Below are 13,646 nucleotides of genomic sequence, written 5' to 3' on the forward strand. Positions count from 1 at the left end.
TGCAATTGTTGTGTATAAAGCCCTAATACTTTTGTTGCAAAAATGACGACACGACATTCTAAAGACACAGAGTCCAGAAATCGGAACAGGGCGCGCCCGTACGGACCACAAAGTGCTAATTACCCCTCACCCGCCCTTCTAGCGAGTCGCTGAGCCCTCGTCAATGGAAGAATTTCAAACCGTTCTGCTTCCCTTTGTTTTTTTTGGTATTTCTCGGGCAAGTTACGCCGGCGCTAGAAGACAGGGTAACAAGTAGAGACCTCCCCACCCGCCCCCACAACACTGGTACCGCTCTCTGATGCATTAAGCATGGAACCGCAAGTTCGTTCACCTGCCAATTTTGGAACACTATTTAGAAAAAGAACAGACCTGCCCAACACTACCCAGCACAGAGAGAGTATGCATCACGCACATTTAGGATAAAACATAGAAATATTTTGGCAGAGACCATGAACAGACAAAGCCGACAGGTGATATGACACTTTTTCCCCAGTTACACTCTTCTGCTGACACCATTCTGTGACAGTCCTTCAACGAACTGTGAAAATCACCCACCGCCTGCAATGCAGGAAGCTGCCTTCTCACAAAAGCCCATTCCCCCCCCGCTCCTGACCAACCAGGTTTCCAGAACCAGCAAGCGCGCGCGAATTTGGTATCCGCGACGACGCTGTCTTATTTAAAAAAAAGGGTCCAAATTGCGAGCGTTCTTGAAGCAGCAGAAATCTCTCCTCATTCTCCCCAAGGGTTTCACATTCGTCGTGCAATTGATATCACAGCAGTCGCTCAGTTTTTTGTGTGTGTGTGTGCGCGCATGTGGTTGAGGATAGGGAAAGTGTGGCATTTTGTTTGAAATTTATAAAATGGGAGAGAAACAGTGGTGCAGCTTCCCCATTTTCCTCAGAGCTGACTCTACGTTTTCCTGGCGTTCCAGCTATAGTCGGGAGTGTTCTTGTGTTCCAGCGAGCGGTCCAGGGGCGACCTGTGCTCCAGGGGGGATTTCGAATCGTGTGGCGATTTCTGAGAGAGGGGGGAGCGGTGGTCTGCTGCCGGCGTCTTGTGCTCCATGGGCTTGTCAAGGTGAAAGGGTCTATAGTGTTCAGAGGGTCCCTGGCTGTGGTAGGCCCCAGGGGGTCTGTGATCGGGCAGTCTCCGGAAGTCTGGTTGGTGCCCTAAACTGTGATGGTCCTGAGGCCTAAATTCATCTGACCTGCGCCGTTTCATGTCCTGATGACGCCTGGAAGGAAAGCGAAGACAAGACTTAAATTGACCGAAGCTCATTTGTCCACGATAATAGCGGTCGTGTTCGAGACCCCACGGGCAACATTCCCAGTGAGCTCCGCTTTGTTCCAAGCGGCCCGGGTCTTTCAATGCGCAGCCTCTTTAAATTTCCGCACCATTTACAACGTAACAGCTGGTGAGCGGCCTGCGCGCACCTTAGCGAGAACATTGGTCACAGGAGAGGGGAGACGGAAATTACCAGAGTTCTAAAAATGATACTTTGGGCGTGTACTGAGCGTGGGCGTGCGCCCGAGCAAAGGAGAGGGGCCAATGTAGGAACTATTTATTAAAAAAGGAGACGGGGATAAATGCAGGCAACTACTGGTCAGCTAGTTTAACATCTGTGGTCGTGAGCTAGAGCAGTAATTACACTCTGGATAGAAACAGGCTTGGTGATGTAGAACAGCAGAGGGATTTAGTGGGTACAGGTTCACAGGACACTCAAGGTTTATAAGCCGGTAAAAGCAAATGTAATTCGAGGTTCATCACAAGAGGTGTAGAATATAAAAGCTAAGAGCTAATGAGCGGCCTGCATAAAACCTCAAGTCTTATTAGAGTGCTGCGGGCAGTATTGATGCCAGACTATCGGAAGGAAAGTGATGTGTAGATACGGTACAGCGCAAATTCATGAGGATGCTGAGGAAATACAAAGAAAATTGGGACCTTTTTGCTGCAACAACACGGATTACAGGATATGATAGAAGTGCTTCAAGTTACGAATGGACAGGACGGAGCAGGTCGGAGACTGAACGCCACAGTTGGGAGTTTGAGCTCCGGACTTTGGCTGGGGGAGCATGCATTGTCGGAGGTATCAGAGTCTGGTTGAACCATTAAACTGAGACCTTGTTTTCCAGACGCTTGCTTTTTTCCCCTTTTGTCACGCCGTCACACTGCGTCACTGCCCCACAAACCGCGGACGGCTGCCGTGCTTCGCCAAGCCTCGCCGGTGACCTGCCTTGGGCACAACGGCTACCGAGTAAGCGACAAAGGAAAGGCACCTGTCGTAGTAATCCCGGTGCCCGCGGTGGTCCCGCTCGTTGCCGTACTGGTTGTACGGTCTCTTGCGGTGAATGTTGTTCGGCCGGTAATTGCCGGAGTTCCTGTGGGGATCCCCGCGTGGCCTGCGGTCCCCGAAGTGATGGTCCTTGTATCGGTGTTGGTCGTATGGGTGATGCCTGTTGGAGCCCCACTGCTGGTTATTGCTGCTGTAGTTGTACATCCGATCCCGCTGTCTCTCTCCTCGATCTACAGAAACCAGAGAATGAGCACCTCAGTCGATTGCATTTCGGCATGTCTCATTAACCCAGTGATGCCCAGAGGGTGCTTTGGATCCGCACATTCCCCCCAGCCCTCCCGTACAGTCTGTGATAGATCTGCAGATTGCTGCATAGCTGGGTCATAATAACTTTTAATTATATAGTACCTTTAACATAGTAAAACATCCCAAGGCGCTTCACAGCAGTGTTACAAGACAAAACAGATAAAGTTGACACCGAGCCACAAAAGAAGAAATTAACACAGATGACCAAAAGCTTGTTTAAAGAGGTAGGTTTTAAGGAGCGTCTTAAAGGAGGAGAGGTAGCGAGGCGGAGAGGTTTAGGGTTTAGGTTGTCTGGGGGAGGGGGTGCTGACCAAGACAGCATTCAGTGTTGTTCCCTCTTCTTTTCTTGCTCTCCAGCGAAAGGCGGCAAAGGAAAGATAATAGAGGGCATCGTTACCCCAGCTTCCGCACAGCAATCGATAGTAGCCAATAAAAAGCCAGAGACAGGGCCAGCATTTTAATGCTTTTCTTTCTCTATTTTGTGCTTGGTTCCTACTTGGCAACTGTGGCATGACTGAAATCCTGGGGGGGGGGGGGGGGGGGGGGAGAAATTCTCTGGGCGGTAGGTACAGGGTCTTACAGCGGCACTCAAGTGAGGCACCACCCTGACGAAGAGCTACCAACACTGCATTAATCTTGGCCGCTATCGGCCGAGCTGGATGCACACGAGTGCAGGGCCGCCTAGATCGAAGACTGCGTGCAGCAACAGCGCGGAGCCCCCTACCTGCGTTGTTGAAAGGCCTCTTGTTGAGCTGGATGTAGGGGTCCCGGTGGTGGCCATGCAGCTGGTGGTGGGGCGGGAGCAGGTGAGGGACATGCGGGCCGTGCTGTGCGTGTGCCTGAGAGTTCATGGAATCGCGGCTCGACCCCGAGGGCTCGGGTTTGAACTGACGCTTGCTCTCAGAGTTATTCTCCTTCTTCTTCTGTTCCTCCTAAAAGAGGTGGGCACGTTAAAGAAAAGCGGCCGTTAAATCAGAGCCACACGGGGGGTCAGAAAGGAACCAGTTTCCCCCCCCCTTTCCGACCAGACATTGTTCCCCACCTCCCCTAAAGGGGCTGAATTGTTCCAGCAGCAAGCTTTGGTCCGAATGGCCTCCTTCTGTGCTGTAACCATCCTATGATTCACGAGCACCTTCAAATACCACGCCCAAGTAGCCACTCTGCATGTATTAGCCTGTCGACAGACTATTCGACTCTGGGGGCATCACCAGTGAAGCCTGATCCCACTCTCATCCAGCATCCAGGAAGGGCAAAGCGGGCCAGTTTCCCAGACCTGGACTACACCGGCTCCATGCTGACCCAATTACACTCCTGACTGGATCAGTAATGGGAGCTTCATGTTTCATAAGAACCTAAGAAATAGGAGCAGGCGTCAGCCATTTGGTACCTCGAGCCTGCTCCGCCATTCAATAAGATCGTGGCTGATCTGATCTTGGCCTCAACTCCACTTCCCTGCCCGCTCCCCATAACCCTCAACTCCCTTATCGTTCAAAGATCAGTCCATCCACCTTAAATATGTTTAATGACCCAGCCTCCACAACTCTCTGGGGCAGATTTCCAAAGATTCACAAGCCTCAGAAGAAATTCCTCTTCATCTCAGTTTTAAATGGGCGACCCCTTATTCTGAAACTATGCCCCCTAGTTCTAGATTCCCCCACGAGGGGAAACATCCTCTCTACATCTACCCTGTCAAGCCCCTTTAGAATCTTATACCTTTCAATAAGATCACCTCTCATTCTTCTAAACTCCAATGAGTATTGGCCCAACCTGCTCAACCTTTCTTCATAAGACAACCCCTTCATTTCCAGAATCAACCTAGTGAACTTTCTCTGTACTGCCTCCAATGCAAGTATATCCCTCCTTAAATAAGGAGACCAAAACTGTACGCAGTACTCCAGGTGTGGTCTCACCAACACCTTGTAGCAGGACTTCCTTACTTTTATACTCCATCCCCCTCAAAATAAAGGCCAACATTCCATTTGCCTTCCTAATTAATTGCTGTACCTGCATGCTAACTTTTTGTGTTTCATGCACAAGCACACCCAGATCCCCCTGTACCGCAGCTTTTTGTAATCTCTCCCCATTTAAATAATAATTCCTCCTCATCTCAGTTTTAAATGCACAACCTCTTATTCTGAAACTATGCCCCCTAGTTCTAGATTCTCCCACGAGGGGAAACATCCTGTCTGCATCTGACTGTCCTGAACAGCAACAACAAAAACAGAATTCCCAGTGCACCCAATCCAAATGTTTATGATTCTGCGCTCCCTCAAAACTCCTGGCTTCCTCCCCATCCCAAGTTCGTCCAACTCTTCGGCGACAGGGGAGGTGGTGGGGAAGGATTACACTCCTCATCGCTCACAGTACTGCTCCCAGGAAGCCCAAGTGGTCAGTGTGTGAATGCCAGATGAACTGGGATATCTTTACCTCTTCCTGGGACCGCCGCTTCTGTGCTAACTTGTACAGTTTGTGCAATTTTCTGGCGTCGAACTCAGTGAACTTGGACACAAAGATCCAGAGGTTTCTGTGTGGGGGGGGAAAAAAAAAAAGATTTTTTTCGTGAAATAAATTGTACCACTTCCTGGGTTTGGACTGAACTTGTACTATTACAATTATAATATTAAATTGAGAGACTGAGGTGAACGGTGACAGTCTTGGTGCAGGACACCAGCAAGCTTAAGAGCCGGAGAGAAGATTCAAGGCCACGTTTGGGTTTAAGAAGCCTGTCGATTAAAGGGAAGACTGAGTGAAGCATGTCCAGTGCACGAGGCTGAAGTATTCAGCAACAGCAGCCAGTAACCAGCAGACTTTGAAGAACTGCACTCCTGTGCAAACATTTGCCGATAAAGCCTACTTCGATCTCGCAGCTAAACTGAGCGGAGAAGGGGATTTGAGGGCGAGATAGTTAAAATGCAAGTTACTTTCTCTCTGCGCACGTCATACTAAAATGTTCATGTGTTTCGGAGAAAGCGCCCTCACGGATGTTGTGCGGCAGTATCGTGCCCACGTGCTACTTTACATCAGGTAGAGGTAATCGGACGCAGTCAGTATCAGCCACAGACCCTCCACAACAACTTGTATTTATATAGCACCTTTTATGTGGTAAAACGTCGCAAGGCACTTCATGGGAGCATTACCAAACAAAATTTGACACCGAGCCAAGGAACATCTTGAAGGAGGAGAGACGAAGAAGTTTAGGGAGGGAATTCCAGAGCTTAAGACCTAGGCATAGCCACCGATGGTGGAGCGATGAAAATCAGAGATGGGCAAGAGTTCAGAATTGAAGGAGCACAGATAACCCGGAGGGTTTCAGGGCTGGAGGAGATTAGAGATAGGGAGGGGTGAGACCATGGAGGGATTTGAAAACAAGGACGAGAATTTTAAAGTTGTGGCTTTGCCGGACCGGGAGCCAGTGTTGGTCAGCGAGCACAGAGGGTGATGGGTGTTTGGACTTGATGTGAGTTCGGACATGGGCAACCGAGTTTTGGATTCCTGTGCCCTTCGGAATTTACATGCTTCTTATTTCTAGATACCAGTATGAGGTACTTTGGGCGTTAGTTTCATTTCAGAACAAAAGAATGACGAGGAAAGACAGCATCTTGTGCTCTCCTGCTCCACTGGTTAGCGCTGGTACAGTAATGTGTGTTTTCCAAATCCAGCATTTCAGTGGCTTTAAAGAGAACGAATGAACGTACATTTAAAAGATTTCTTTCGCACCCTCAGGAAGCCCCAAAAAACTAAGAACATAAGAAATAGAGAAGAAGGCCATTCGACCCCTCAATATGATCATGGCTGATCTTCTGCCTCTAATCCACTTTCCCACCCGACCCCCATATCCCTTAATATTCAAAAATCTATCGATCTGTCTTGAATATACTCAATAACTGAGCATCCACAGCCCTCTGGGGTAGAGAATTCCAAAGATTCACCACCCTCTGAGTGAAGAAATTTCTCCTCATCTCAGTCCTAAATGGTCGACCCCTTATTCTGAGACTGTGCCCCTGGTTCTATACTCCCTAAAGCCAGGGGAAGCCCTGTAAGAATTTTGTATGTTTCAATGAGATCACTTCTCGTTCTTCTAAACTCTAGAGAATATAGGCCAAGTCTACTCAATCTCACCTCTGAGGACAATCCCCCCAACCCACATTGCAGCCATTGAACTTCCATGACGTGCCGTCACGGTTATATAGGCACACAGCAAGGTCCCACAAATGACCGTGTCACCTGCTTTGAGTGATGTTGGTCGCGGGGGGGAATGTTGTCAAGGATACTGTGGGAAGGACACCCTATTGTTGTCTGAATATTGCCTTCAGATTTGGCTATCAACCTGAACAGGCAGATAGTCTTCCTCTGAAATCTTTGACAACGTAGCACTCCCTCAGGACTGCACTGGAGTCTCAGCAGAGGTTATAAGCTCAAGTTCTGGAGCTGGGTTTGATCACCTGATCTTCACTTTAACGTGAATAACTGATCCCTGAAATCTATGTATCTGATTATTTACAGTACCTGCACCCACACAAGACTGGAATTTTTACCCCTCTTAAGTTTACACACAATCAATATCAGGAATAAGATTTACAATCAGAAAGAGTGAGACAGGTCACAATTAAATACAGAGCTAGGGTCCTGTTTGCAGTAAAATACTGATTATTAAGTTTCTGTTAAGTGTAAAAGGTTTATACAGGTACAACGTCCCGAATCCGGCAACCTTGGGAGTGAGACTATGCCAGTTTTTATGTTTTTCCGGATCGGACATTAAAACAACGCGCGAGTCAGGTCGGGTCGGGTCGGGTCGGGTCGCGTCGCACGGGGGTCGGGGGTCGGGGGTCGAGGGTCGAGGGTCGAGGGTCATTCGGCAAGGCTCGCACGCCAGACTACTCGATGTGAAGTGTGCCGTTGTAAAAAATGTCCGGTTTTTGAAATTCCGGATTCGGGATATTGCACCTATACACCCAAAATTTGAGCAAATCTCACGCCAAACAAGCGAGACTCGACAGGCGGTGGGGTGGTTTAAAAAGACAGGCGGCACACTGTACCTTCTCCAGATCTTGACATGCTCAGAGTCGCTGTACGTTTTAAGGCACTCGGTAATGCGGTCGCCGATCTTCAGCAGGCAGCTGCGGGTGTGCTGGAGCTGCTCTTTCTCCGACAGTCCGTCTTCCGGCTTGTCCAGCTGCTTCAGAGCTTTCTTCACCGGCCTCATCCGCTCCTTGCACTGATCGAGCAAAGGAAGGAAAGCATTCACTCATCGGTGCTGCATGAAAGTGAATCGCTCAGCTGGGCGGGCTTTAACCCAATCTCCTCGGCGTTCACCACTCGGCCCGTCGAGCCTGTGCCGGCTCTCTGAAAAAGCACCTCAGCTCATCCCATTCCCCACCCTTTCCCTGCAGCCCTGAAAATGTTTTTCTTTCAGGGACTTATCCAACTCCCTTTAGAGAGCAGTGATTGAATCTACCTCCACCATCCTTTTAGGCCGTGCATTCCAGATCATAACCTCTCGCTGTGTGAAAAGGCTTTTTCTAATCACCTTAAATCTGTGTTCTCTGGTTCTCGACCCGTCTGCCAATGGGAACAGTTTCTCTCTATCTACTCTGTCCAGACCCCTCATGATTTTGAGCACCTCCATCAAATCGCCTCTCAACCTTCCCTGCTCTAAGGATAACAACCCCAGCTTAAGAACATAAGAAATAGGAGCAGGAGTCGGCCATTTGGCCCCTCGAGCTTGCTCCGCCATTTAATAAGATCACGGCTGATCTGATCATGGACTCAGCTCCACTTCCCTGCCCGCTCCCCATAACCCTTTATTCCCTTATCGCTCAAAAATCTGTCTATCTCCACCTAAGTATATTCAATGACCCAGATTCCACAGCTCTCTGGGGCAGAAAATTCCATAGATTTACAATCCTCAGAGAAGAAATTCCTCCTCATCTCAGTTTTAAATTGGCGGCCCTCTATTCTGAAACTTTGCCCCTTTGTTTTAGTTTCCCCTATGAGTGGAAATATCCTTTCTGCATCCACCTTGTCAAGCCCCCTCATTATCTTATATGTTTCAATAAGATCACCTCTCATTCTTCTGAACTCCAATGAGTATAAGCCCAACTTACTCAACCTATCTTCAAAATCAACCTAGTGAATCTTCTCTGAACAGCCTCCAATGAAAGTATATCCTTCCTTAAATACGGAGACCAAAATTGTACACAGTACTCCAGATGTGGCCTCACCAATATCCTGTACAGTTGTAGCAGGACTTCCCTGCTTTTATACTGTATCCCCCTTGCAATAAAGGCCAGCATTCCATTTGCCTTCCTGATTACTTGCTGTACCCGCACTTTTTGTGTTTCATGCACAAGGACCCCCAGGTCCCTCTGTACTGCAGCACTTTGCAATTTTTCTCCATTTAAATTATAATTCGCTTTTCTATTTTTTCTGCCAAAGTGGATAACCTCACATTTTCCCACATTATACTCCATCTGCCAATTTTTTGCCCACTCATTTAGCCTGTCTATATCTCTTTGCAGATTTTTTGTGTCCTCCTCACAATTTGCTTTCCCACCTATCTTTGTATCATCAGCAAACTTGGCTACATTACACTCGGTCCCTTCATCCAAGTCATTAATATAGATTGTAAATAGTTGAGGCCCCAGCATTGATCCCCGCGGCACCCTACCAATTACAGTTTGCTAACCAGAAAATGAACCATTTATTCCAATTCTCTGTTTTCTGTTAGTTAGCCAATCCTCTATCCATGCTAATATATTACCCCCAACCCCGTGAACTTTTATCTTGTGCAGTAACCTTTTATGTGGCACGTTATCGAATGCCTTCTGGAAATCCAAATACACCACATCCTCTAGTTCCCCCTTATCCACCCTGCTCGTTACATCCTCACATCCTCAAAGAACTCCAGCAAATTTGTCAAACATGATTTTCGTTTCATAAAACCATGCTGATTCTGCTTGATTGAATTATGCTTTACCAAATGTCCCACTACTGCTTCCTTAATAATGGACTCCAGCATTTTCCGAATGACAGATGTTAGGCTAACTGATCTATAGTTTCCTGCTTTTTGTCTGCCTCCTTTTTAAATAGGGGCGTTACATTTGCGGTTTTCCAACCCGCAGGGAATTTTGGTAGATCACAACCAATGCATAGACTATCTTTGCAGCCAGTTCTTTTAACACCCTAGAATGTAAGCCATCAGGTGCAGGGGACTTGTCCGCCTTTAGTCCCATTATTTACCGAGTACTACTTCTTTAGTGATAGTGATTGTATTAAGATCCTCCCTCCCTATAGCCCCTAGATTATCCACTATTGGGATGTTTTTAGTGTCTTCTACCGTGATACAAAATATTTGTTCAATATCTGCCATTTCCCTGTTCTCCATTATTAATTCCCCAGTCTCATCCTCTAGCCACTCTTTTCCTTTTTATGCACCTGTAGAAACTCTTGCTATCTGTTTTTATATTTTGTGCTAGTTTACTTTCATAATTTATCTTCTCTATCATTTTTTTTTAGTCGTTCTTTGCTGACTTTTAAAAGTTTCCCAATCCTCTGGCCTCCCACTGCTCTTGGCCACATTGTATGCCCTTGTTTTCACTTTGATACCATCCCTTATTTCCTCAGTTAGCCACGGATGGTTATCCCTTCTCTTGGTCCTTCCTTCTCATTGGGATATATTTTTGTTACGAGTTATGAAATATCTCCTTACATGTCTGCCACTGCCAATCAACCGTCCCATACTTTAATCTATTTTCCCAGTCCACTCTAGCCAACTCTGCCTTCATACCTTTGTAGTCTCCTTTATTTAAGGTTAGGACACTCCAGTCTATCCATGTAACCAAAGTCCCTTATCACTGGGATCATTCTCGTAAATCTTTTCTGCACCCTCTCCAAGGCCTTCACATCCTTCCTAAAGTGCAGTGCCCAGAATTGGACACAATACTCCAGTTGAGGCTGAACCAGTGTTTTACACAGGCTCATCATAATTTCCATGCTTTTGTACTCTATACCTCTGTTCAGGAAGCCCAGGATCCCATAAGCCTTGTTAACTGCTTTCTCAACCTGACCTTCCACCTTCAATGATTTATGCACATATATCCCTCGGGGCTGGAGTTTCCATTTTTAGCGCCACCACCCATAGCTGGGCAGTATTCCGGCAGTAAACACGTTTCGGCTTTTTAGAACCGGCGGAATACCGCCAAGACCCGAAGCTGCTAGTTTCGGCTTTTTCTCTCTCGGCGGGGCGGGGGTGATATCCGCTGGGCGCTGGCGATTCTAATAGTGGAGTAAGGCTGGGCATCCCTAACAACAGGAGATTTTTTTTTTGGAGATATTTTTCCCGCGATTTCAGGGGTCATCTGTGCATGCACAGAGTGAAAGAGGGAGGGAGGGAGAGAGACATGGACAGACAGAAGTCATTCTTGAGGACAGAAGAGAGGAGCCAGTATCATATACATAAAAAAATAAATATATTATAAAGAATATGATTAATTTATATATACAGGAAATTAACAGTGCCTACCTACCTATTGAGAAAGATGCAAGGAGGAGAAGATGAGATGCAGCCGGAGAGAGAGATGGGGGGGGGGGGGTAGGACCATGCGCTTCTCGGAGGCGGCCCTGGAAGTACTAGTCCATGAGATCGAGGCTCGATGGGGACAATTGACCCGGGGTGGGCGCGGAAAACCCACCCCCGCTACATATCAGCGAATTTAGAGAGAGATCGCGGAAGTGGTGCCTTCTGTGGCACAAGTAATGTTGGGGGGGGGATGGCAAATCGGTGCCGCAAGCGGAGGAACAATATGGTTGCATCAGCGAGATTATCGTTCACGGACTAATTACTCATAATGTAGATCTTATGTCGTAAAGCTTGTTGTCATGCATTGTTTCCCATCATTGCGCTGGTTTTGTACTGAGATGTGTTCATCATGCACCACTTGCGTCATAATGGCACATAAATGGTCCATTGAGGAAAGGACTGGGGATGGTTCATTGGGGATGTCTATCTATGTGTTCCGTAATAGCAGCTGTAAAATTAGTTTGCACATTGCTTTTGTCACCTTTGCAGAGAAAATCAGCCAGCAATAGGGCGGAGCTCCGCAGGATGGGCGGAGGGCCACCGCAGACTGTCGACCTGACCTGGAGGAGTCACTGCAGCCTGGTGGGCGTGCACGATCGTTCGCCACGCATGGCTGAACCGGTGCTCGGGGAGGGCAAGTCTGCATGATCCCCGGGCTGTGCTGCAGTGATGTAACTCAATGCTATGTCAAAATAAATGTAGAAATTGTAATGTAATGCTGGGAACACGAAATGTTATGTCATGCAGTTTCTGTCTACTCTGTTTATGATCATTTCATGCAATGATTCTCGGTAATATATGATGCAGTGGTGTTGCTCCTCTACATAAGCCTGTGCAATGTGGGCGCACTCATATCACCCCTGACCCCTCCCCTCCCGTTGCTAACCACTTAATATTATGTTTTACAGTCGCACAGGGTCCATTCTACCTGCTTCCTCGTCAAGAATTCAATTTTCCCTACTTCCGATCTGAGGATGCGGGACCAAGCGGCGTACACCGAATGTTCTAGCCCCCGTGCTGAATCCGCGGCGGCTGATGCGGCAAGGCAGGTACGCTCCACGACAGGCAGAGGTTGACCTGGACAGGGTGGGACTGTCGAGGATGAGCGACGACGTGGGTCGAGAGCTCATCCAGGCCATCGGTGGCTTGCCCCAAAACATCGGCGCGATATCAGTCCGTCAATTGGAGGACGTGGCGGGGCTGATTGCGGTGGTGAGGGAGAACACAGAGTCCCATCAATGCCGTGCAGCAATCGATGGTCCTGGAATATGGCACTGCACCCCAAGGTGGCATATGACCAATGGCAACAGCACCCGACTGTCGGGAGGAAGCAATTTCTTCCAACTCTGAAGACGGGTCCTCAACACCCCCAGCTTCTCCAGAGCCCCCACACATAGCGCTGCCATTGTCGCGCCCCCCCCCCCCCCCACCCCTAGCAGCTGCGCTCGAGGTGCCCCGCTGTACAACGTCTTGGTACCAACGTGGGCAGGGCCTGGGGTGGTGATAGCAGGAGGAGGGCAAGGCTAGGGGTAGTGATAGCGGGAGGAGGAGGGCAGGGGTAGTGATGGTGATAGCAAGAGGAGGGCAAGGCCAGGGGTAGTGATCGCAGGAGGAGGGCAAAGCCAGGGGTAGTGATTGATCGCGGGAGGGCAGGGTCAGGGGTAGTGATAGCGGGAGGAGGGCAATGCCAGGGGGCGTGATCGCGGGAGGATGGGGGGCAGAGACAGGGGTAGTGATAGAGGCAGAAGGGCAGAGCCAGGCGTATTGATAGTGGGAGGAGGAGGGGGTGAGGCATTGGGAAAGGTGGTCGCAGGTAGAATCCTTTGGGGCGGGGGGGGGGGAAGATTTGTTTTTGTATATTTTATTAATTTGTTGATGGTTGGGGGTGTTTGCAGTTTTATGTGGTTTGTTGTGTTGTGTTGTTTGTAATGTTCTTAAAGTGTGAATTTTTGTATTTGACATTTTGACAAATGTAATATTTTATAAAATAATTTTACTCAAGTAAACCAGTCTTGTGCAGCGTCTCACTCACTGTTACCAATGAGAGATAACAATCATTATCAGGTTTGTGTACAATGGTCAGGCAAGGGTGAAAACTAACTCTCACTGGTCAAGCAAAGCGTTCATTTATGAGCTGACGTATCAGTTTTACAGTTGCTAAAGCACCACGAGGCTTCCCATGTGCTGTTGTGGGGGTTGGTGGCATGGGTTCATCGCCAGGCTCTTCGTCCTCCTCGATGTCCTCCTCCTCTTCCTCCACCCCTCTCTCTTGAGGAGGTCCTGCAGCCCCATGTGGCAATTCCTATCCCCTCATGATGGCTAAGTTATGCAACATACAGCACAACACAATTAACTCAGCGACCTGCTCAGGGTGGTATTGGAGGCTGCCTGCAGAGTGGCCCAGATGTTGGAAGCATTGCTTCAGCAATCCAATTGTCTTTTCGACAATACTGCGTGTGGCTATATGGC

The 13,646-nt window shown here is 48.3% G+C and overlaps 1 protein-coding gene across 4 annotated transcripts in view; it reads right to left on the reverse strand.

Annotated features, from left to right (window-relative positions):
- Positions 1–893: 893 nt before the first annotated feature.
- chd2 (chromodomain helicase DNA binding protein 2) overlaps positions 894–13,646 on the reverse strand; it is a 109,836-nt gene continuing 97,083 nt past the window's right edge. For 2 of the 4 annotated variants that reach the window (XM_070858485.1, XM_070858484.1), the window contains 5 exons: positions 7,636–7,814; positions 5,027–5,123; positions 3,324–3,531; positions 2,277–2,523; positions 894–1,234 (listed from right to left, as the gene is read on the reverse strand). In XM_070858485.1, coding sequence (XP_070714586.1) covers positions 910–1,234; positions 2,277–2,523; positions 3,324–3,531; positions 5,027–5,123; positions 7,636–7,814 — 1,056 coding nt within the window. In that variant the 3' untranslated portion in view covers positions 894–909. Of the gene's footprint in view, positions 1,235–2,276; positions 2,524–3,323; positions 3,532–5,026; positions 5,124–7,635; positions 7,815–13,646 lie in introns of those variants that run through there. The other 2 variants (XM_070858487.1, XM_070858486.1) reach the window with 2 other exon arrangements.

Source organism: Pristiophorus japonicus, chromosome 17, assembly GCF_044704955.1.
Source record: "Pristiophorus japonicus isolate sPriJap1 chromosome 17, sPriJap1.hap1, whole genome shotgun sequence".
Classification (NCBI taxonomy): Eukaryota; Metazoa; Chordata; class Chondrichthyes; family Pristiophoridae; genus Pristiophorus; species Pristiophorus japonicus.